Genomic DNA, 23,514 nt, shown 5'->3' on the forward strand with positions numbered 1-23,514 from the left:
GCCCCACTGAGATGCCCCCTCTCTGCCAGCACCGACATCGGCGAGTCACCATGGGAACAAGGTTGCCCGTTTGCGGGACCACAGGGCACAGACTTGGCTGACCCTGTCAAGATGATGTGGGACGAGGCGGATGGGGGGACACAGCAGGGCCCCACTGAGATGCCCCCTCTCTGCCAGCACTGACATCGGCGAGTCACCATGGGAACAAGGTTGCCCGTTTGCGGGACCACAGGGCACAGACTTGGCTGACCCTGACCCCACAGCGGCTCCCCAGCCTTTGGGACACAGTGTCCAGGCCGCCGCCATGAGGAAGGGGCCTCCCGCCGCCTGCGGTGGCTGCAGGCCGCCTCACCTGCGTAGCTGTGGGCCCGCTTCATGTGCAGCTTCATGTTGCTCTTCTGCGTGAAGCCCATGACGCAGTAGTCACACTTGTATGGCCGCTCCCCCGTGTGCTTCTTCATATGTACCTGCAGCGCGCTCTTCTGGTTGAAGGCCTTCTCGCAGAGCGTGCAGTGGAATGGCCGCTCCCCTGCAGACAGACGATTCGGTCAGCACCCCGAGGGCCGGCTGCAAGGAGTGTACACACACACACACGAGCTCCCAGGGACACACACACAAGCTCCCAGGGACACACACATACACACACACATGAGCTCCCAGGGACACACACACACACACACACACACACACACACACACACACACGAGCTCCCCGGAAGGGATGCAAGTCCTACAGGATCCTAGTGACGCCCCCCTGCTGCGTTACTCAGGTGGTAACCCAGGGTCTAGCAAGGCTGCTCTGCAGGGAGACACAGAAAACAAAGCTACGCAAAGTCCCGGAGTATCCAGAAACGAACAAACATGGTTCAAACAGCACGCTTCCAAAAGAAAAGCTGAACGTCAAGGACACGGGAATACCAAATCCACTTGATTAAAGTATGGTTTATACAGTATCTTTTAAACGTGACGGAAGAAAAAGCTGCCAAGAATGACCTCTGCAGGGAGCCTACCCCAGGTGAGCATGTGTCCAGGTGAGAATCTATCCAGGTAAGGACCTGCCCAGGAGAGCAACCATGCTGGTGAGGACCCGCCCAGGAGAGCACTGTCCCGGTGAGCACGGCCCAGGTGAGCACCACTCTGGGGAGCACTGTCTAGGTGAGCACCGCCCAGGTGAGCACTGCCCAAGGGAGCACCACCCTGGTGAGCACCGTCCAGGTGAGCACCTGCCCAGGAGAGCACTGTCCCAGTGAGCGCCGGTCTGGTGAGCACCGTCCAGGTGAGCACCTGCCCAGGAGAGCACCACCCTGGGGAGCACTGCCCAGGTGAGCACCCCCTGGGGAGCATCATCTAGGGGAGCACCTGCCCAGGAGGGCACCACAGCCCAGGGGAGCACCACCCTGGGGAGCATCACCCTGGGGAGCACCTGCTGCACAGCCACTGTGGTCCTGGCTGCTCTGCCTCCTCTGTTGTCACTCACACACTTCCCAGCCCCAGGACCGAGTCCTTGCTTGTCCAGGGTGTGCACAAGCCTTCCCCTGGCCTAGAAAGTTCTTTCCCACATGCCCTGTGTGGCTGCCTCTCATCCCCACAAGGCCCCCCCAGGTCAGGTGCCAGCACCCCAAGGCTGCTCTGGAGGCAGTGGGTCGCTATCCTCTAGGTGGCCCTCCTCAGCGATGACGAGGGAGGTCGCAGGATTGCTCTCAATGGCAGGCAGAGTCCTAGAAATGGCCCCAGGGTCTCTGCCCTCATCCCTGGACTGGGACCGTGACATCACACCCAAGGAAAAGAAGAGCCATGGGTGAACTGAGGGCCCTGTCAGATGAGCGGGGTGATGGAAAGGGAGACGACCCTGTGGGCGGCTCTCCTCGCAGCACTGGCAGAAGCAGGGTGCTCCCTGCAGACAAGAGGCAGAGCTGAGGAGAGGCCCTGGACTGAGGACAGACACCCCCGTGGGCAGGGGAGCGGCCCCAGCGACAGTCACGAGGTGCCTGCGAAGGTGTGCAAACCCTGCCCGTGCGTGCATGCTCTTATACAAGGCAGTTGTTTGCAGCCCCGAGTCAAGGTTTTAAAAAGATGCACTATATGCAGCAACGGCGGTCTGTCGCTCGAGCTCGTGGCTGGCACCAGTGGGCTCCAGGTTCTGTGCTGACAAGCAAGGGCATCTCCGAGGACACGCAGCCCGTAGAGGCTGCCAGTCCTGACGACACAGGAGGCCCGGGTGCCAGCCAGGGGCACCAGGGAGGAGAAGCCCTCTGAGGGTGAGTCAGAGGTAGCTGCTGAAGGGGCACCAGGGCTGGGAGAACCGTGAGAAGGCTGGGCGCCAGACAGAGGTGGGCAGGAGGACCCGAGACCTGCACATGCAAACAGCAACAGCCTCTATCTGGGGAAGTCAGCTGCACGGTAAACTGATGAAAAATCAGGAGAAGACCTGAGCGAGTGGGCCGTGCTGCATGAACTGGGGGGCTGTGTCACAAACAAACATTCGCATGTTGCCTGTGACCTTTCCGCCAAGACCAGCGGGCAGCAGGACTTCTCACCCGGGGCCCTCCCCGGGTTACCTGTGTGGATGCGGCTATGGCGCTCCAGCTGGCTGGGCTTGGCAAAGGCCTTCTCACACGTGTCACACTTGAACACCCGCGGCTTCTGAGAGCTTAAGGAAGGACCGGCCTGATGCGTCTGCATGTGCTCCTGGGGAAGACACACACACACACACACACGAAGGACACTGACGATCTTAACAGAGCCTTACAGACCTGAAATGGGACAGGAAAATCAGCGCGGAAAGGCCAGTCGGCGGGAGCAGGACCCCAGGTTCACCTCCGGTCAAGACCCCACAGAGCAGAGTCGGGGGTGGTGGGTGCTGGGCCGTGGCCTGCCAGGGAGACCCAAGCCCCCCGAGCTCGGGGCCTCATCCTGGCTTCCCTCCCTGTCAGCCACTGTGACAGGTTTTAGAGGGCTAGCTGGGTACTTCACAGGATGTTCCTCAACTGACATGTGTCTGACGTTTTCCTCACAGTTAGACCAGGGCTGTGGGCTGGGGGCACAGGGGGCAGTGCCACTGCCATCCCATAACACCACCATGCGTCCACTGCTGCACCGACTCTGACGGAGCGGTCAGTGTTCGCCAGGCTTCTCAGGGAAAGGCGGTCTGTCTGTAACACACCACCCCAGAATGGTCATGGGAGAGAGCTACGCCTCAGAAACATCAATGTGTATGATTTCAAGTACCTTAAATTTTCTTTAACCATTTTTATTCTTTTGCTTCTTTAAAAGTATCTATCAGACTATAATTTCTGTACTCTCTACTATGGGTATAAAGCTAAGCACTTTATATTCCTCTGACAGACATGAGTATTTTATTAGGAAAGCGGAACTGCAGGTGTCACATGACCTGACCAAGAGCACAGACATTCTGAGTGACAGAGTCAGAGAGTCATGGGCAGTACCCCAACCTCACCAACCTCCTGGCCGTGGCCTCTGCAAGGAGAGCTGCTTTGATGGTCAGTGTTTCATTTTTAAAAACGAACGTGGAGTTCTCTTTTTCAAAGCATATTAATACTGGGATTTCCCATCTCAGAAAACATAGTAGAAACAGAGGTGAGAAGTGTAACCAGCTTCAGGCCTGGAGAACAGAAGCTGGTGTGCTGCCAGAGTGACTCCTCAGCAGGCCCTGAGAAAGGAGGCCTGGGCCCTGTGTGCACCTCGGCGTCTGCAGGGCCCGATGCTCCGGTGACTGGGCACAGAGGAGGGGCCCCGGCCCGATGTCACGGGCGGCCAGACACACGTGCCCTGGGCTGTGCCCCTCCAGGTGTCCTTGAAGCCACGCCCCAGTACCCATCCCGTCTCCCACTCTCCTCTACTGTGTGCATGCCCACAGTGGATCCACCCTTCCCTGAAGGCGGGAGGGCACTGGTGGGGCTCCCATGGCCGGCAGGTGCACACACCCTGCCCCACCCTAAGCGCAGCATGGACGCCTCTGTGCTCTCCCGGCGGGGCTGTACCTTGAGGTGCGTGGCGCGCTTGAAGGCCTTCCTGCACACGGGGCAGACGTGGATGCGCTCACGCCCGTGGGCTGCCTTGCTGTGCTGCAGCAGCAGGCCGGCCGAGGCGAAGCTGCAGCCACACTCCAGGCACGCGTGCAGCCGGGCCTCCTTCTCAGGCGCTCCGCCTGGGGCCAGGCTGGCAGAGACGTCCGTCACCTGCAACGGGGCAGAATCCCAACCGAACCGCTGAGACCCGGCTCCCAGACAACACCTGACGGCCGCTGCAGGCTTCTGCCAACTGCTCTCACTAATCTGGGCTGTGGTTTTTTTTTAAAAAAAAAGGATGAAAAAATCAATCAAATAGTTCTGACGATGCAAGGACGTCACATGCCGTGGAAAAGCGATTGGCCTGTGACTCCTGTGTCAGGTGGGCATGCGTCTACACAGGAGCGTGCGTCTGAGCGAAGGAAAAAAACGACAGACACACCTGTGCTCAGATCCCCGCACAAAATGCATCTCTCGTGAGTCTTTTTCAAAAGGTTGAAAGGCACTGGGAATAAATGACACTCAAGGCTATTCTGTTACTACAGGAAACAACCTACCTGATTAAACAAATGACATTTAAGGATGGACACCCATTAAAAGCCCTGGAGGCCCATGGACACTCGTTTATCAACACAGTAACTAAAACGCACAGGACATGTTTCTGACTCAAACATTCCTCTCACGGGATGGGAGCACTCGGTACCTGTCGCCTTTACTATAACCACAAGGACAACAGAGCTTCCGAGTCCTGAGACCTGCGAGTGCATCCCCGAACTTGAGAGTGCTCTTGTGTTAACAGCGACACAAACCAAAATCCAGCCAAATGGGCTCGGGTTACTGAGGCCAGATGGGGAGAAATTCCCATCGCTGATTACATCTAATTTCTATTTGAAAGAAGTCCTAGTCTCACTGAAAGACCAAAAACTAATTTCCTTAAAATCCATTTGCTAAAACTGCTTAAGCATAAAATTTAATTCTTCAGAAATAAAAAATTTCAAAGCTTTATTATTGGTATTTTACTTTTCTGAAAAGTTTTAGGGGTTTTTAGACTCTCTATATTTAGAACTATCATTTACTAAGAGTTTTGTCCACCCCCTCCAAAAAACACATTTTAAGAAAAGAGACTAGTCAGATGACAAACAGGTCTCGTACACACACGTGAAAATGCCTATGAAAAGGCATAACAAGACGTGAAAGAAACAGCAAAGGTATCACAGGAAATCCAACAAAAAGAACTAAATGCAAGGGAATGACCACAAGTAATCTGCTCCTGCTGCTGCTAAGTCGCTTCAGTCGTGTCCGACTCTGTGCGACCCCATAGACAGCAGCCCACCAGGCTCCCCTGTCCCTGGGATTCTCCAGACAAGAATATTGGAGTGGGTTGTCATTTCCTTCTCCAATGCATGAATGTGAAAAGTCAAAGTGAAGTTGCTCAGTCATGTCCGACTCTTAGCGACCTCATGGACTGCAGCCTACCAGGCTCGTCTGTCCATGGGATTTTCCAGGCAAGAGTACTGGAGTGGGGTGCCACTGCCTTCTCCACATGCAATCTGATCACTGGGCAAATCAAGGAGACACTGGTAAACTGAAAACCAGGTCTCACAGCTTTGGTTACATCTCCTTCTGACCCGGAATCATGGCGCGAAGGAGACCCCGCATCCACCCTGGATCCCTGCGCTTGGCGCCTGCTCATCCTCGGCAGACACGTGTCCCCAGGCACACGGAGCCCTGGCTGGCGGCTCTCCCCATCCTCAGCAGACACGTGGCCCCAGGCGCACCGAGCCCTGGCCAGCGGCTCTCCCCCTCCTCAGCAGACACGTGGCCCCAGGCGCACGGAGCCCTGGCTGGCGGCTCTCCCCATCCTCAGCAGACACGTGGCCCCAGGCGCACCGAGCCCTGGCCAGCGGCTCTCCCCCTCCTCAGCAGACACGTGGCCCCAGGCGCACGGAGCCCTGGCCGGCGGCTCTCCCCATCCTCAGCAAACACGTGGCCCCAGGCACACGGAGCCCTGGCGGACGGCTCTCCCCATCTTCAGCAGACACGTGGCCCCAGGCGCACCGAGCCCCGGCCGGCAGCTCTCCCCAGGACCCTCCAAGGCCGCCCCTTCTGAAGCGAGGTGCTTTGAAAACCTTGAGAGACTTCAGACGACACGTGTGCTGTACCTGGTAGGTGATCTCCTCACAGGCGGACGACGGCTGTGCAGGGGGGCTCACCAGGATGACCTGGGGTGAGCCCGCACCCCCCGGGCCCGAGAGAGAAGGGTCCGTGAGTAAGGCTGGGAACTGCTGACCCTGTGGAGAGGATTACTGCTTTAGCAGCTGTGACGTGACCCCACCCAGCTGTCACTAAACACGGTGATATCTGGTGGGTGCTGTGCGCTGGTTTCATAAGATGCTGACACTGGGGGAACTGGGTTAAGGGAGGGTCCATGGGATCTGTGCTATTTCTTTTAATTGACTGCAAATCCACAATTATCTCTCAAAAAAAAAAAAAAAAAGGTTTAATAAAAACAAACAAACAAAACCCCAGGGCTTCCCTGGCGGTCCAGTGGTTAAGACTCTGCCCTTCCACTATAGTGGGCTGGGGTTCGATCCCTGGTCAGGGAAATAAGATCCGGCATGCTGCACAGCTCAGTCAAAAAAAAAGCAACAAGAACAACAATAAAAAGTCCTGGACACAATGTCATTTACTAGCTTATTACTGGTGTCTCAATGGCTAATTTAAGTAATCTTAATGCAAACGCCCTGATTCAAAAGTCAACTGCCTAATGCAATAAATGTTGACAATTAATGATACTCACAAAAGTGGTGACCTGAATCCACTAAGAGGGTGTCACCTGAAAGTCACTTACTTTGGGTTTGTATTCTTACTTGCAGACTATTCCTTTCTTCGCTGTATTTTGATTACAGTGATGTGGAAATCACACTAGTTCTCACTCCTCAAGTGCACATGCATTCTGTAAGGGCCTAAGCGGAGCAGGGTCTCCTCAACTGCTCAGGGGGCCCGGGTGGCTGAGCAACCTTGTGGGCCAGGACGAAGCCCCTTGCCTTTCAGTGTCCCGAGTCCCCTCGGGAGGGCCAGACTTGCTGGCGGGGACCTCACAGAGCAAAGGGCGTGTGTCAGGCCAAGCTTGCCGTGTGGACAGACCCAGGAGCAGGCCGAGGTGGCATCACTGGTCTGGATGGGGAGGAACCCAGTCCCCTCCGGGGTCAGAAAGCCCATGCGGCCGAGGGGGGTGCCCGGAGCGCGTCTCCCCAGCGCAGAGCCTGGAGGCGGAGGCGGGGCTCAGACAGGAGCGGGGTGACCCTCTGCCGTGCTGCCCGCCCGCGGCAGCCTCTGTGCAACAGGCTGTCTGCACGTGGGGGCCAGAGGCAGGGCCCCTGTCGGAACTCCACACAGCTGCCTCACAACTACGCCTCGCCAGAGCTAATCACCGCTTCTCAGGATTTCCCCAACGGGGCTCTGGAAGGTTTGTCAGCATCTTAACCTTCAATCCAGCACACCTAAATGCAGGGGTCATCTAAGAACCTAAGTGGCAAGGAATACTGGAATTCCCACACCACTGACAACAGCCGGGGTGCCTGGAAGCCCCCTCGGAGCCCCCGTCTACAGGGCAAGAAGCTGCACGTGCACGAAAACGTCTGCACAGCTAAAATCACGGATGCGAACAGTCATGGTAAAATTAACAAGGGGGGAAGAGTTTACACTACACGATACACACGTGAGCTTGTTTCTGTGAAAGTCAGAAAACGTGCATCCGTATGTGTGTGTAGAAAGGTCCAGAACCATGTACACACTCACATGTTCACTGCAGTTCCGTCGGGGGAAGGGGGTGGATCACTTACGCTTTTTTGCATTGTCTGGATTGTCTTATATTTCCCATTTGGCATCAAAAAATTACTTTTTAAATTTAATCGCAAAACCACTGGCTACGTTTTGCACAGATTCCCTCGGAAAGAAGGCGTCTCCTGGGAGGACCCCGCCAGCGGGGTGCGGCACCCACCTGAGAGGCGATGTTGAGCGTGACGGTGTCCAGCCCCCCAGACAGCAAGCCCTGGGTGTCTGCCAGGGTCAGCGTGACGCTGGCCTCGGCCCCCACCGCGGACGAAGACATGACCAGGCTCTGCGCAGAGACAGCAGACGGCGACAGCGGCGTCGTGGGAGGCAGGCTTCCAGCTGTGGCGTTAAGTTCTACAAGAGAGGCAAAGCGAGCAGATGAGTGGAGAAGCCGGTGAGTGCACGGGTGTCGGCGCGGGAAGACAGCTCTCACGCAGGAAGGAGTCGGTCACGGTCAGCATCTACAGCCCTAGGCTCGCGAGATTGCACCACCAAGACCACCGCCTCTCAGATTCCGATGCTACCGCAAGGCCTTCCTGAATACCTAGGTATCTCTGAACAGACTCTGCCCCTCCAGCGTCACACAAAGGAACAAGCAGGGAAAAGAAGAGCGGAAAGGTGACCCCACGGTCCCACCCCTGTGGCCAACGCAGAAGGGAACTCAGACAAGAACTTCCAGGGTTCCATCCTCACCAGGACCCTGAGCGATGACCTGCTCCGGAGCAGACGTCTGGCGACTCTGCTCACGTTCACAACCCCACCGTCCTGCACGCCTGCCTAGCCTGAGACACGGACGCTCCAAACAGCCCTCGCAGCACCCCCTGAGCACTGTCATCCTGTGCGGCACTCCAGCTCCCTCTGCAGCCAACGAAACGAGAAAGGAGGACACTGGGACAGGCGGGGCAGAGACGGGCCTTCTCTCCACACAACAGAGACTCATGCACCTGCTGGCAAACGAGACGGCTCGGCGTAGGGTCAGCGCCCAGATCCTGGGGGCTCCAACCAAGACACGTGTGAGCATGACACACATGCACATGCGCGTGTACACACACACAGGCCATCCTTCCACTGGTCTGACAGTGACTCGGTGCCCACTGGCTGCAGCCACGGTGCCAGGGCCCCGGACTGGCCCTCCCACAGAGCGCCACACGCCGCTGCCTGGGAATGCCTGAGCACGGACACCATGTGGCCGCGGGGCCTGGCTGACCCCGGGCCTGCTCCGAGGCACAGCAGGGGCCAGGCTACTTACTTGTGGCCGGCGTCCTCCACAGATCCACACTCCCGGACTCGCACACTGTGCCGCGCAGACCTGGAACCTTCAAAAGCAGTACAACCATTAGGAGGCTGCGTGCGTCCGCTCTGAAGCACCACGCGGCTCCCGAAAACCTCACCTTCCCCCCCGCGCGCAGCCCCCGCCAGGACGGACGCGAGTGTGGATCTGCGGAGGGGCGGCACCCTGCAGCCGCGGTGCCCTCCACATGCCTGGATGCTCACACACGGCGTGCAGAGGCGAGTCTAATGGGAGGGCGAGGTGGACAGGGACCGCAGCCCCTGGCCAGGCCCAGCCAGCGGAGCGGGGGCTCCATTGGCATCACTCAGGAGAGACCCCCGGGTGAGAGAAGCAAGAGCAAACCGCTAACGGCAGGGCTCACCCCGGGGCAGACGGCCGGGATACTGAACATCACCGTGACTCCCGAGACGAAGCCAAAACCACAAGATACGCCCGCCCTTCTGCTGACTGTCAGAGCAGGCGAAGGACCCAGGACGTGCAGCCCAGGAGAGCACAGACAGCGGAAGCAGCGTCACTAACCTCAGGGCACCCTGACCCCGGGCCCAGAGAGGACACCGAACAACTGCAAGGAGGGCTGGAGTCCACACGTCAACCAGACAGTGCGGCGAGTGAACCCTGAGTAACACTCAAGAGATTTCCCACAAGAAGCATGATCCTGGCTCAAGCACAGCGAGCCTCCATATGGCTGAAGAGAGCCCGGCTCAGGGGTAAAGAATCCACCTGCAACGCAGGAGACACGGGTTCCATCCCTGGGCGGGGAAGATCCCCTGGAGGAGGAAATGGCAACCCACTCCAGTACGCTGGCCTGGAAAATTCCATGGACAGACGAGCCTGGTGGGCTACGGTCCATGGGGTCACAAAGAGTCAGACATGTACTTAAGTCAGACTGTACTTAAGTCTAGGAGAAACAGGGGCTAAAACTAAAATAATCTCACAAACAACTAGTAAACAAAAAACCGATCTCTTCTATCACTGAAAGAAGAACTCAATTTCTTCACCAAAATTATCTTAAAAATGGACTAATGGAAGAACAAAAAGGTAATACCCATTTAAGATAAATTCCTTAAAAAGCTGTGCTAAATTCAGGCCTCCATCAGGAACGACTTCCTGCCTCCCAAAGGGTACTGACAACATATTCTGACTGTTCTGTAGGAAAACCATTCGCCAGGGGTGTAACCTGGAACTGACTCAGAAACAGCCTCCAAAGCCTGGCACACAGCGGAACCAGCACACGAGCTTCACTCTGGATGTGAAACTGACTCACGGTCGCACTTCAGACCATGTGTAAACCATTAAATGGCAGTGGCAGCCATCTCCCCACTGAGACGCAAAGAGCCCACACTGCTCCGGAAGCCGACCAGCCCTGACCATGTCCCGTTCACACGGAGGGTGAAGACCAACGCCTGCCGCATCACCTTCCTCCTGCGGTGACGACGGGCCTGCAGCGTAACTGTCACAGGGTCACACTGAGGGTCTGCATTCTGGTGCTCATCCTGCAAGAGGCATGTTTAATCTCCAAGTCATTTCCATTTCAGCTCTTATTCGTGTGGCCTGAAGCTCGGTCTGGGCATGAACAACTGAAGGTAAATGTTGCCCATTAGAACACAGTCTCTTGACAATAAGGTACAGACAAGATCGGCTTACTTAACAAGCTCTACTGGAATGTGCAAATCTCGCTAAAAACATCTGCTTGGCACCACGGATTGAATGGTTCAACATCTGAGGAATCTCTGCCTACAGTCAGGATTCTTCAAAGATGCCAAAAGTGTTTAAGTTAATAGTGCAATTGAGTGCTTATGTGAAATTAATCCTGTATTTATAATAACTGATACAAATGTTTAATTATGAACACATCTTTTATTTTATAATATCATTAGACTCCTGGAAAAAAATTTTCTTTAAATAAGGTACCAAATTAAGCTAAAGGGGCATCGAAAAGAAGGAGAGAGAAAACCTCTCAGGTGGCTCTACAACAGTTAGTCTAAACAAAAGAAAAACTAAATCAGAAGAAAGGGGCATGCTCGCCGTTTCTACAGAAACATCCGAGTGTGCGTCCTGGGCCCGCACACCGCAGGCCGCTGTCCTGGCATGCAGAGCTTCGCCCAGTCCCACGCAGGCTGCGCTCAATTCGAGACGCCTGAGGGCTGACCAACAGCACAGAGGCCTGAAGAGGCGCCGGTGCCAGGGCAGAGCCCTCAGCAGAGGCTTCCCCGACCCCCTGCTCCACGCTGATCGGAACATCACCAGCTTGAAGGAACTACTCTCTCAGCGAATGCTGGGATCACCAAGCCAAGCAAGACGCCACTCCCTTTAAATGGAAGCATCCAAGACTCTCCTTGTCTTTCCACTGACTGGCCCGAGACTCATTAAAGACACCAAGCAGAGCCCCCAAGGAGAAGGACGGTCCCACCAGAGCCCCCAAGGGGACGAACAGCCCCACCAGCTACAGCAGGCTGCTTCTCAGGGAAGCAAGAGGCGGAGACGGTCCGACCCTGAATGTTCTGGGACAGAGACCACCACCAGGACGTGACAGCAGGCACTCGGGCGAATAGGAGATACAGAGCCGCCTGTCGCTTCATGTGCCGCGCTCCACGGGGTGGGACAGATATCAGAGCCCAGGAGGTGGTGAGAGCTGGTCCTTCACAGCCAGACACAAATCACGACCGTCAGGGAGCATCCACAGAAACAAGCACGCCATGTAACTTAAGCAGCACGTGACGTACTGCAGACATCTTACCCATCACAGACAAAATCAGAACTGAAAACCCCCCTTAACTGAACACAAAAAAGTTTCTTATTTCAAAATTAATAGGTGAAAGAATGCAGTTCTATGACACAACTCTCTTAGCTCCCCAAAATTAAACAACAAACTGATGAAGGAGGGACAGAGTCGAGACAGGAAAACAGAGGGCAGAGGTGGAAACGACCGTCAGAAGCCCGGGTTGTGGACCCACCCCAGTCCAGCGACATGAGATGCTGATGAGGCTGTCAGGCACCCCTTCAGCTGAGGGGAGCACGGGTGGGAGGCCCCCTGGGGTCCTGAGTGGACCCTGACCACACGCAGCCCTCGGCTCACCGCCCGCCCCAGCACACAAGGCCAGCCAGCAGCACACACGGCTCCCGCAACCTCCCTGGCCTGGGACGCGCCTCCCCTCGGGACGCCACCCAGATCGGGTTGGCCCAGTGACCCCGTGACCTGCGCTCAGGGCGGCCTTCTCTCCCGCGTGGCACTACGGCTGTCACCCTGCACCACCACGTGGACTCTGTGGTAAATACCGGTGCTCTGCCAGTTTCTAGGATCCAAAACGCAGGGGCCCGTGGCCACCTCGCCCGGCGTCCCCACTCAGAGGGGCCTTCAGCACGCGGCACACATCACGCTCTGTGGGGACGGACCGCCACTGGGTAAAAAGGCACTCCAAGCGAGCAGGAAAACAAGTCTGGCTCTGGGTACTGAGAAGAGCCACACATATCTAAAGATGAAGCCTTACCCTCAAAAAGAAATAAAAAATACAGGGTTGTCAAACAAGAGGGCTGAGGCAGGAATGGAAGCTCTGTCAGGTCCAGAAAACAGGGCGTCACCTGTGAGGTGGGGCCTGGGGGCACTGAAGCTCTGGCACTTTTATTTTGATGGCGCTCATTTACCTTTACTTTTTATTAAAGTCGACACTTCAAAACCTCAGAAAGATGCTTCCTTTTATGAATAATTCTACGCTCCATCCTACACTCAGGAAAATGTGGCACAGGGCTCACCCTGCAGAGCACAGAGCAGGGAGCCCGAGAGCCTTTCAGAGCCTGGGTGTGATGGGGCCATCAGGGCCAGCTTGCACACACACAACGCCTTGCACGCTTGCCCAGGACCATTTACCTTTACTCTGCAGAAGGCAGAACAATCCTGAAAGGTCAGTAATACTCGAGAGAGTTCTGGGTCCCAGAACTACACAGGAGCCTCTAATCGTCAGGAATTACACCAAACGCATGAGAACAGGCAGCTGACACAGCTGTCACCTGGAAAGACAGGTGGCCCTTTCCACTGATGACACACACAGCCCTTCAACTGACACATTAGGAAGCCTTTCGGTCGTTCACTGCATACCTGAAGAGTTTAACGTTGCGCTCTGCGAGAGCAGCTGATCATTGCTTATTGTCAGGGTGGCACCTGTGGATTGATTATTGATTGTAGGTGCTGACAGTCTTATGCTTCCGTTTAGTTCACTACTTCCATTAGAACTGTGTTGAATAAGATCTTGACCTAAACAGAAATTAACATTGTGATATCTGAAAGTAACATGTTAACTTACACACTGCTAAGTGTGCTAAACATACAACACCCCTCTAAAAACGTAAGCTATCTCATTTTTAACATTTATACAAAAAAATGAAAACAAGACTGTGAAAGGCATTGCCCTAAATGCAAGTATCTCTCCACATGCTTTAATCTGTGAAGTTTCTAAGTAACTCTTAAGAGCTCTACTTTAACTCCTCCATGTTTAGGCACTTTTGGCTACATGCTTTGTTGAATACAACTTAAACCGAATTGGAACTATTTCCCACCATGCCGGACGACCAGCTGCAGCCTCGGGGGCCTGATGGAGGGACAGGAGGGCAGCGTGGCCACGGCGGCTCTGCTGTGGGAGGCTCTCTGCCCTGCAGTGCCCTGGACATGCACGGCGGCTCGCACACGCCGTGACATCCTCCCACCAGGAGACTCCGGCTTCCACCAGCCTCCTTAGTTTCACAATCTCATAACATGATCAAGCAGTGTGCAAACAGAGAAACAGGAACATCAAAAACCTGTTGCCTTCTCAGTGAAAACCAGGCTGAATGCTTTGCAAAGACTTGGCAAAGAGAAGCTGCTTTAAAAAAAGCTATTGTCGAGCCAGGGGGAAGCAAGACAAATATACGAATTGCTGCTACTGCTGCTGCTAAGTCGCTTCAGTAGTGTCCGACTCTGTGCGACCCCGTAGACGGCAGCCCACCAGGCTCCCCTGTCCCTGGGATTCTCCAGGCAAGAACACTGGAGTGGGTTGACATTTCCTTCTCCAATGCATGAAAGTGAAAAGTGAAAGTGAAGTCGCTCAGTCGTGCCCGACACTTAGCGACCGCATGGACTGCAGCCCACCAGGCTCCTCCGTCCATGGGATTTTCCAGGCAAGAGCACTGGAGTGGGTGCCATCGCCTTCTCCAAATACACGAAACCGGAGGACAAAAAGACAAACGGGTGCCACACCTGGCTCTAGCAGCGCCCGCAGCCCCGCGCCACCCTGGGGCGCACGCCTGCATGTGTGGCTGAGCAACGGTGGAGCTGGGGGCGAGGCGGAAAACGCAGCTCCACCAGCAGAGCAGACCGAGCTCAGAGACTGTGGGGAAAGGCTCAAAACCACATGGCACCGCTCTTCTCTCCGCTCAGCAAGGCTCTCTGTGAATATCGGGACTAGAGCCGCCAGGTGGGAGCGCTCTTACTGCGTAACACAGTTGGGGAGACTGACCACAGTCCTCACCTTCACCCAGTGTCTACTTCTCTTCTTATGAATTGCTGAAAGGTCTACACAACTTAACTGAAGCAATATTTGTATTCTAGCATTCACAAGCATGTATAATTCCATGTACTCATGGAAAAAAAGAACATTCTACAAAATAACTGAAAATCTCTGTAAGTGGCCACAAATTAAAAGCTCTTCCAGATTTCTCAGAATGGGCTAAGAAACTGCTGGCTTGGGAGCCCTCAGAGCCCGTGCTCAACACATACAATAATGAGGAGACAGGAAATAAATCTTAGGCCTTAAAAGTTTGGGCAAACTTTACCAGTTTCATCAACTAATAAAGATTTCTCCTATAATAAACCTTTTAAGCTAATTAAGAAAAAATTACAATTATATTCATCTAATACATTAAAAAGCAATTAAATAACTCAATGATCAATATAGGAAAACATAGGAGAAACAGATTCACAATCCACAAACAAAAAAAACACATTTTCTGAACCATAAGCAAGAATCCCACATTTTGTGCTTTTTGTATAGGACTAGCAAAACACCTCTAAAACTGAGATTACTCAAAAAAGTTTATCTGATCAACAAAATAGCTTTCTTAAAGTAACTCTTCTGTTTCCAACAGTAAAATTCAAATATACATATACACACACAAACACACACACACACATATATATATATACACACAGAAGGTTGCTGGATTAGATAAAATTCAAAGTTAATTTTTGCTGCATGTTAGAACCTAAAAATCAGTGCTTGTCACTAAAGAGCCCCATCTAGGAACAGTTCCTCCAATTTCTCTCACAAATTGAAAGGAATAGACACCTCTTAAAAGAGAAAGCTTTTGGTTTCCTTCTCAGTAACTGCGCTATGCCAATAATGGTTTCTGCAGAAGCCTCGTGGAACAGAGGGGACACTCTGCGGACCTCTCTTGGGGCTGTGCCCAGGGTCCGGCCGCCACACCCCCAGCACTGTCAGGGAAAACACGGTGCTTCCTGCCATCACACTGGATCTCCAGGGAGGCTATTATGAGTCCCAGCAAGATGTTTTTTTTTTTTAATACTTTTTTTAAAAGGTCACAAGGTTGTTTCTATGAGACTTAAATGAGTTAATATTTGTGGAAGTTACTATAATAGGACCTGGTGCACAGTAAGGGTCCAAAAAGTTGTTGCTAAACTTAAGACCTGCTCAGTTAACACAGAATCATGGCTAAGAAGTACGTGGACAAAGCACACCTGTAAACTGCGCTCCAAGCTAACTCAGACGAGACGAGGGGGCGGTCTGACGGCGAGCATCACAGGCCTGGTGACCGACACGGAGGCTCAGCGGGCCGGCCCAGGGGCCTGCGCTGCCAAAGGGTGTTTTCTACCCACTTACCTATTTTTCTATCGTTATTTTCTACATGATCCGAGAAGAATTCTGAAAGGTAAGGAGAGTGGGTATCTGTAATGCTCTGGGGTACCAAAAGTATACACTTAAACCAATTACACTCCTTCAGCTCAAAGGAGCATGATAAGCATTTCTGAAGTACGGTTTTCTGCTCTTGACTAAACAAAAAATACGTGACCAAACTAACTGGCTCAAACTAGAAGTGCCGTGGGGAACCACCACGTTTAATTCCTGCCATCAGATATGAACTGCAAGAACATTTTCACTAAATGGAGTTTCCCAGATAAATTACAAACACTTCCTGAAGCACTGGATTTATGCAAAGCTCAGTCTCACAGGAAAAAAACAAAAAAAAAACCAGATAAGATTTACTTAAACTGCAGATGAACGGATTTTAAAAACCTGAAGACTCACCAGAGATGGTCAGGGTGATCTCCTGTGGCGGCCCCGAGGATGTGGCAGCAGCGGGCCCGGCAGCCTGGGCCAACACCTGGCTCAGGCTCGAGTTGTTGATGGTCAGGGTGATCTCGTGGGGGCCGCCGGAGGTGGAGACCAGGCCTTGTGAGGTCATCACCTGAGAGAGGTCTTGCGTCCCTGGTCACCGTTATAAAACAGAACAAAGCTGGGCTTAAAAAATAATAATCCTCTCCTTTCTCCTATTAAAACTTTAGGAAAACTAAGACTTTAAGATTCAAAACACAGTATCAGTCATCTCTAGGTCCTTCATCTAAAATGATAAAAAAAAAAAAGAGAGAAAACTCTTATGTTGAAACAGGAAGCCAGTTCTATGAATGCAATCTCTGTGCGTGTATTGGTTAAACATCATTTATCCTTAAAAAAAAAAAGCTTACTGCATTCTTAGGACACGTGATGCATTTGTTAAGCTTCACACAGAGAAGAAAACAACATCTTAGGATCAAGTGCATGACTGTGAGCAGCAAGCTGGAGCCCAGCTGCCATGACCGCTGTGCATCAGCTCTCACCGCTGCTGCTGGTGGCCAGCACCGAGTCCTGCTCCGAAAGTGGGCCTATGGTCAGGTTGGCAGATGTCACCGTGGGCTGCAGGGACAGGCCTGGGATGGGCTGGATGACCACACTGGCCGGGACCGTGCTCTCCGGCGTCTGCAGGGAGCTGCCCTGCGGGGCCAGGCCAGGCTCCGCTGTCAGCTGCTGAGCAAGCAGGTTGCCCTGCTGTAGGGTCTGCTGCAGGACACTCGGGTCAATCTGAAAGCACAGAGGGCCTTGTAATGGAAAAGTCACGTGGAGTGTGACTCATACTCTGGAAGTGCAGAGACGCCAAGCAGGCGTCTTACCTGCAGAGTGATGTTATTGACAGTGGAGGCATCGATCCCGGAGATCTGGACATTGGGCCCCACCAAGTTAGCTGCCAGCTGTAGTTGTATGCCTTCCAGGGTGGCCAAGCTCCCGTCCGTCAAAGACACTGTCCAGTCACCACCAGCTGCAAGAGACAACAGGGATGACTGGTGCCAGAAACCTTCCTAAAGAGAAAAAACTCAATGCTATACAAGGATTTCCAAATATGTTTTACACACATATCAGTATGATCCAGTTAACAAATACTAGTGTTTACTTTATATCATACATATATAAATACATGATGGCAAAGATGGAGGGCAGGAGGAGAAGGGGGTGACAGAGGATGAGATGGTTGGATAGCATCACTCAATGGACATGAGTTTGAGTAAACTCTGGGAGATAGCGAAGGACGGGGAAGCCTGGAGTACTGCAGTACGTGGGGTCCCAAAGAGTCAGACACGACTGAACGACTGAACACCACCACCACGTGTCTGACTTAATTGTAACAAAACAAACCCTGTGAAATAGGTAACATCCATTTTTAACACATCAGGAAACTAGGCTCAGAGAGATCACCCTGATTAAGCCCAGGATAGAAAACAATGCTATTATTTTACTGGGCTTTAATTGTGCCATGGGTCATTAGACAGAAAAACAGCCACTTAAGACGTCTAATAAATATGAACATTTGCTTCACTCTTTGTAAGTACACAAAAGATAATGTTTATTTCATATTATTAGTAAATATTACCTGACTAAAATGTAATGCTTTTCAAACACTATTGTGACCCAAGAGCAATTCAACATTTGCAGTGTATTAAAAATAAGGCTTAAGGGGAGTAATAAATTATGTCTGTTAAGTTTGAAGAATACTAAGAAACAAACAGGTTTAAGCCCAACAGACCAAAGAGCTGAAGGGTAAAATGCAGAAAGGATGGTAGAGAGAATGGGACACGGAAAGACAGCATGTCTGAAGGATGGAATTCCATCTTCCCACTGCCTCCTGGGAAAATCTCAGGGAGGGCAGCGACGGAGCTGGCTGGGTGGACACAGCGCATCAGTCGCCCTGCAGCCTCTCCCTGCGCCCCCAGCACACGCGGCCCACCTGACACGGAAGCCGGCAGGACGGCCTGGCCCAGCAGGCCCGGCTGCAGCAGACTCTGGTCCAGCTGCCCGGTCAGCACCGGGCTGTTCATGATGAACACGCCGGGGTCGGCGGAGGGTGCGGGGGCTGCGCTCACGGGCTGTGGGCCCTCGGCCGCCGCCCGGGGCACGGGCTTCCGGGCCTTCTTGGGGTCTGGCTTGTAATGGAACTGCATGTGTGTCTTCCTCCGCCCTGACGTGCGGAAGCGCAGCTCGCAATGCGGGCACTTGAAGGGCTTCGCGCCGGTATGCAGGCGCATGTGCACCTTCAGGCTGCCCTTGGTGGAAAAGGCGTTGCTGCACACATGGCAGCTGAAGAGCTTCTGGCCTGGGGGAGGAGCCCAGAGTCAGCCGGGCAGAGGACTCGCCCCGGCCTCCTCCCCCGTCCCCTGCCCCCCCTCCCCCTCCAGCCTTGGACCCATGTGCTGCGTCCACCTTCCCCACCCCCTCACCCCCGTGCTAACAGGACCCCAGGACATGTGGCTGGAAAACTTAAAAGTGAGTCAAGGTCACTGTTTAGGACCTGAGTTTGGAGTTCCGTCTTTCACAATACAGAGGCACACTGCACCGTGCATTAGGGTCTCTGCTCCCCGATTTTAGGAAGGGTGAGTTTGCCTATCACCGTGGTCTTCTCAGCCTGAACCAGACCACGAGGTAATCTTTCTAACTAACACAGGTATTTAAGTCTGAGTGATGGCCCCTAACTCCACACTGGAGACCCAGATCTTTCCTTCAGTGTTAGATCAGGAATCTCAATTCTTTTACATTCATTTCTTCATTCATTCATTCCTGATTTTTAAGCTTTCTATAATCTTGACAAGGCTGTGTTCAAAATGCACAGGAACAAGTGTAAGATGCTGTTGGCAGGCACTCAGTACCGTGCAGGTGTCTGCTCCTACCTGTGTGAGTCTTCACGTGGCAGTCTAGGGTGGACTTCACTGTGAAGCTCTTCCCACATTCCTCACATCTATATGGCTTTTCTCCAGTGTGGATTCGAACATGCCTAGCCGGGAAGCATTTGCAATTAGATGTTACAAATAACCTAATGCTTTTAAATTTATAGCTATCAATATGGCTTCCCTGTGGCTCAGTGATAAAGAATCTGCTGGCAATGCAAGAGACGAGGGTTCAATCCCTGGGTTGGGAGGATACCCTGGAGAAGGGAATGGCAACCCAGTCCAGTATTCTTGCCTGAAGAATTCCATGGACAGAGGAGCCTGGCGGGCTACAATCCAAAGAGTGGGTTGCAAAGAGTGGGACACAACTGATCAACACCAACAGTGTACTAAATAAATTCAGCGAAACAAAAATTTTCAGCTTTACTCTATACAAAAAATACCACCAACAAAAAAGTAACTGCGAGACCAATGATAACAGGCCTGATTTTCTTAAAAACCAAAGAGCTCTTACAGATCAGCAATAAGACAACAAATATCACAGGAGAAACGCAGGCAATGGATAGGCAGCTTAGAAAAGAAACAGATGCATCCAAAGGCCACATGAAAAGGTATTTCCCCAGACTCAGAATCAAAGGGAGCCAGTTACGAAGACAAGATACCGCTGTCCCGCCTGCCTGATAACCCACTGTTGGCAGGTGGCCGGGGGGCAGGCATTCAGGGACTGGGGGCCTGAAACAGCACTGGCCTCAGGCCTGTGACGGCGGGCATCAGCCCTGACCCCGCACCCACACAGGTGCCCGCAGAGAAGAGGGCAGTGGGGCTCAGCGCCGAGAACTAGACGTTCACCAGCCGGGCTCTGGCGGTTGCTGGCCGCACTCAGAGGGCACTGCCAACCCAGCAGCGCCTCAGGACCCCCAGCCCTCCCGCCCCGCACAAGGTCCTGTGTGAAAAGGACAGGACACCTACTGGGGCTCCCGGAGCAGCCAGCTCCATCTCCCCCACGCTCAACCCCGATGGCGCTCCCTCCCATCACCCTCTGCCCTCCCTGTTAGCTCCACCTCCTTAAGCAGAGGCGAGTGTCCACCATGCTGTCTGTGAGGCGCTTTCCAAGGTTGGGAGCACTGCACAGTGGCCTTCCTTCTGGGAGCCCCCGCCCCAGCCGTCTCCCCTGAGCCACCAGACCTCAGTCACTGCCCCACCACGGGGCCCTCCCCTGGCCTGTGGGCAGGTAGCACCTGGGGCCGCCAACTCAGGGCCTGATGTCCTCGGTAACTCTTATTTCACTGCCACCACAGTCACACAGTAAAAATCGTAGGGAAGAACCTACAGAGCAAGCAGACTTCGGACTAACGCACTGGAGAAGCTTGAGGGGAGCCTCTAACATGCCCCAGCCCGGAACGCAGATGGAGAAAGCAGGGCGCCCCTCGGGGCACTGGGTTCAGACGGCACAGCCCAGGGAGCAAGGAGGCCCGGCACAGCCCCCCACCCCCCAGAGCCACTGCCCGCCGCACCTGACCAGGTCACTGGGCTTCTTGAAGCTCTTGGGGCAGTAGGAGCAGCAATTGGCATGCTTGGGCTCGGCCTCCAGCTCGGCCTGCCGGTCCTTCATCTCACTGATGCGGTCCTTCTCGGCGGCCGACTGCACCAGCACCTGCTCCGAGACCGTGGCGCTCTCCTGCGGCGGGATCTTGGCCAGCTGCGCCGTCTCCTCCTCAGTGAAGGTGATGACCTCGGGACGCGCCTTCCGGGATGTGCTTCTTTCGGAGCCGTCCTCCTCCTCCTCCAGACCCATCTCTAAACGACACACGGGACAAAGGACCAGCTCCTAAGGGACACTGAGTCACGGCAGAACCACCAAAAATGAACATGTACCTTAAATGTAGAAGGTTAGAGTCTGCAGCTGAGCGAAGCTATCTGTGGGAATGGAAAAGGGTTTCTTCCCACCACTGCCTATGGAGAAGGGGGCCGCGGTCCCCGGTAAAGGAGCGGCAGGGGGAAGCCGGCACACCAGCGCAGGGATCGCTGATGGGGAGGACACTGCGGCCATGGTCCCCCCACCCCTGCGGCCACTGCAACCAGGCCAGCAGTGAGCTCTGAGACGCTCAGCATCCACACGAGTCCACGCGTTCACACTCACAGATATGCGTTCACCAGTATAGCGCAAAGGGAGTTTGCCTGAGAAAACATGCAGCCCAAACGGAGAGACCGAACTGATAATCAGCAAACAGCTCTCAATTAAAGAGACTTACTGAAAGGAAAAAAACACACACACACTTTAAAATATGTGTTTAAGTATTCTCTCAGTGAAATGTAAGGATATATTTACATTCATTAAAAACAGGAATAAGCTGCTGTTAAAATGTCACTGAGAAGGAAAAAAGCTTTGGCTGGGGGAGAGAAGGGACATCATTACTGCACAGATGGCTAAAAAATGTTTAAAAAAAACAAGAGAAACACTAAATAGCAAAGTGGACAGTGGGCAGAGCCAGAGGAGTGAGCTACCAACCCGCTCATGGTCCTCCCTGCCGTGCCCCCTATGCAGCACGTCCACCCCAGAGACATCAGGCGCCAGAGGTGTGAACGCACAGCACAGACCAGAGCCCAGGCCCAGGACACCGTGTGAAACAGCACAGCTCACAGTGCGTGTGGGACGCCAGTTACAAAAGTCAGAACACTGTACCGGCGTCACAGGTCAACGTGTCAAAATGCATGCACGCTGCACACTGTGCAACATACACATTCTTCTCACTGTAATTTTACTCATGGAACTTGCTCAAAAGAAATCATCTGGTAAGAACAAAAAGTGTAAAATGAAATAACACCCTCAGGATTACTACACTCGGCATAGGAATGGGGTAAATCCTCGCCTAACACTAAGTGAGCTCCACACGGCATCTGGTGCCTCTCAGGTTGAGAGCACACACGTGGTGGGCACAGTGTCATGGGGGAGTGCGCTCCCTGCCACACGGAAACCCTGGGCACCTGGTGCGTGTCCGTAACAGGTGCTCATGTCATGAACCAAATGGAATCCGTGCAGTTGTGTGAACTGTTGCAGACCTGTGCTCACCAATGACCACTGTGTCTGCAGTGAACATCAGTGGAGGAAAGATGAAGTGGACTACAACACTGCATGAGATGTGATTCCCTCTGGGTTAAGGAATTGAGATCCACCTACATGTGTGTGCGTGCATAGGCGGGAGACTGTGCCGTGCAGGATGCTGGCATTTTGGTGCGAGGTGACTAGTGAGATGAACAATTTCCTGTTCGTGCCTTCCTGAACCTTTCTTTCAAAGAGCATGTACCGCTTCCATAATCGGAAAGGGAAATGCTGATGTACCAATCACCTCTGAAGTGAATGAGCCACTAAAGCACCGGTTAATAAACCTGAATCAGCCAAGGGGCCTCACCTCCTCCATCCGCGTCTCCTGGCGCTGACCCGCCCGAGGCGGCTGTCTGATGCGTCTTCATGTGCTTCTTACAGTGCATTGTGGTCCGGAAGCCCTGCTCGCAGAACGGACACCTGTAGGGCTTCGCGCTCACGTGCGTGGCCATGTGCCTGGTGAGGCTGCCGTTGGTGGTGAAGGCGGTGCTGCACACGCTGCAGCTGAAGGCCTTGACTCCTGTGGCGACAAATGACGTGCAGACACACCTCACCACCTGAAGCCACACGTCAGAGCAAACGAGAATGCGCTCAGTCAGCACAAAACTAAAGACCATTTGCTTGCTGTGGCCTCCTATCTCTTAGGAACCGAAGGTGTCTTAGGAGGAGGTTACTTTAAGAAGATGGAAGCTGACGTCAGGTGTTGTAAGGATGGTCATGATAAAGCAGACAGACTACAGGACGCACTGACAAGATGTGAAATCAGTGCTGGTGGACAAGGAAAATGGCCCAGTCCCTCTGGAAAGTGGTTTTGATCAAGCCCAGCTCAGGCTTTGTTTAAAGCTGAAACAAAGAGAAGTGAAAACTTGCGTCTACAAGTCTGATAGCCAAACAATGGCAACAGCTCGGCTGTCCAACAATGATGAGTGGACGAGCACGATGTGCTCTGCCCACACACTGAACTCGGACTTGGCCATAAAGTGACTGGAGGGGGACACAAGTTACAACACACAAGCCCTGAG

General features: G+C 53.5%; 1 protein-coding gene across 8 annotated transcripts in view; it reads right to left on the reverse strand.

Annotated features, from left to right (window-relative positions):
* ZNF236 (zinc finger protein 236) overlaps nt 1–23,514 on the reverse strand; it is a 70,242-nt gene that overhangs the window by 3,008 nt on the left and 43,720 nt on the right. For 6 of the 8 annotated variants that reach the window (XM_059881009.1, XM_059881006.1, XM_059881004.1 and 3 more), the window contains 14 exons: nt 22,800–23,012; nt 20,904–21,186; nt 19,393–19,496; nt 18,456–18,821; nt 17,347–17,492; nt 17,017–17,257; nt 16,448–16,627; nt 16,022–16,063; nt 13,249–13,404; nt 8,031–8,218; nt 6,190–6,318; nt 4,001–4,198; nt 2,558–2,687; nt 353–529 (listed from right to left, as the gene is read on the reverse strand). In XM_059881009.1, coding sequence (XP_059736992.1) covers nt 353–529; nt 2,558–2,687; nt 4,001–4,198; nt 6,190–6,318; nt 8,031–8,218; nt 13,249–13,404; nt 16,022–16,063; nt 16,448–16,627; nt 17,017–17,257; nt 17,347–17,492; nt 18,456–18,821; nt 19,393–19,496; nt 20,904–21,186; nt 22,800–23,012 — 2,553 coding nt within the window. Of the gene's footprint in view, nt 1–352; nt 530–2,557; nt 2,688–4,000; nt 4,199–6,189; nt 6,319–8,030; nt 8,219–9,113; nt 9,181–13,248; nt 13,405–16,021; nt 16,064–16,447; nt 16,628–17,016; nt 17,258–17,346; nt 17,493–18,455; nt 18,822–19,392; nt 19,497–20,903; nt 21,187–22,799; nt 23,013–23,514 lie in introns of those variants that run through there. The other 2 variants (XM_059881005.1, XM_024984558.2) reach the window with 2 other exon arrangements.

The sequence above is a fragment of the Bos taurus genome, chromosome 24 (assembly GCF_002263795.3).
Source record: "Bos taurus isolate L1 Dominette 01449 registration number 42190680 breed Hereford chromosome 24, ARS-UCD2.0, whole genome shotgun sequence".
Taxonomy (NCBI): Eukaryota; Metazoa; Chordata; class Mammalia; order Artiodactyla; family Bovidae; genus Bos; species Bos taurus.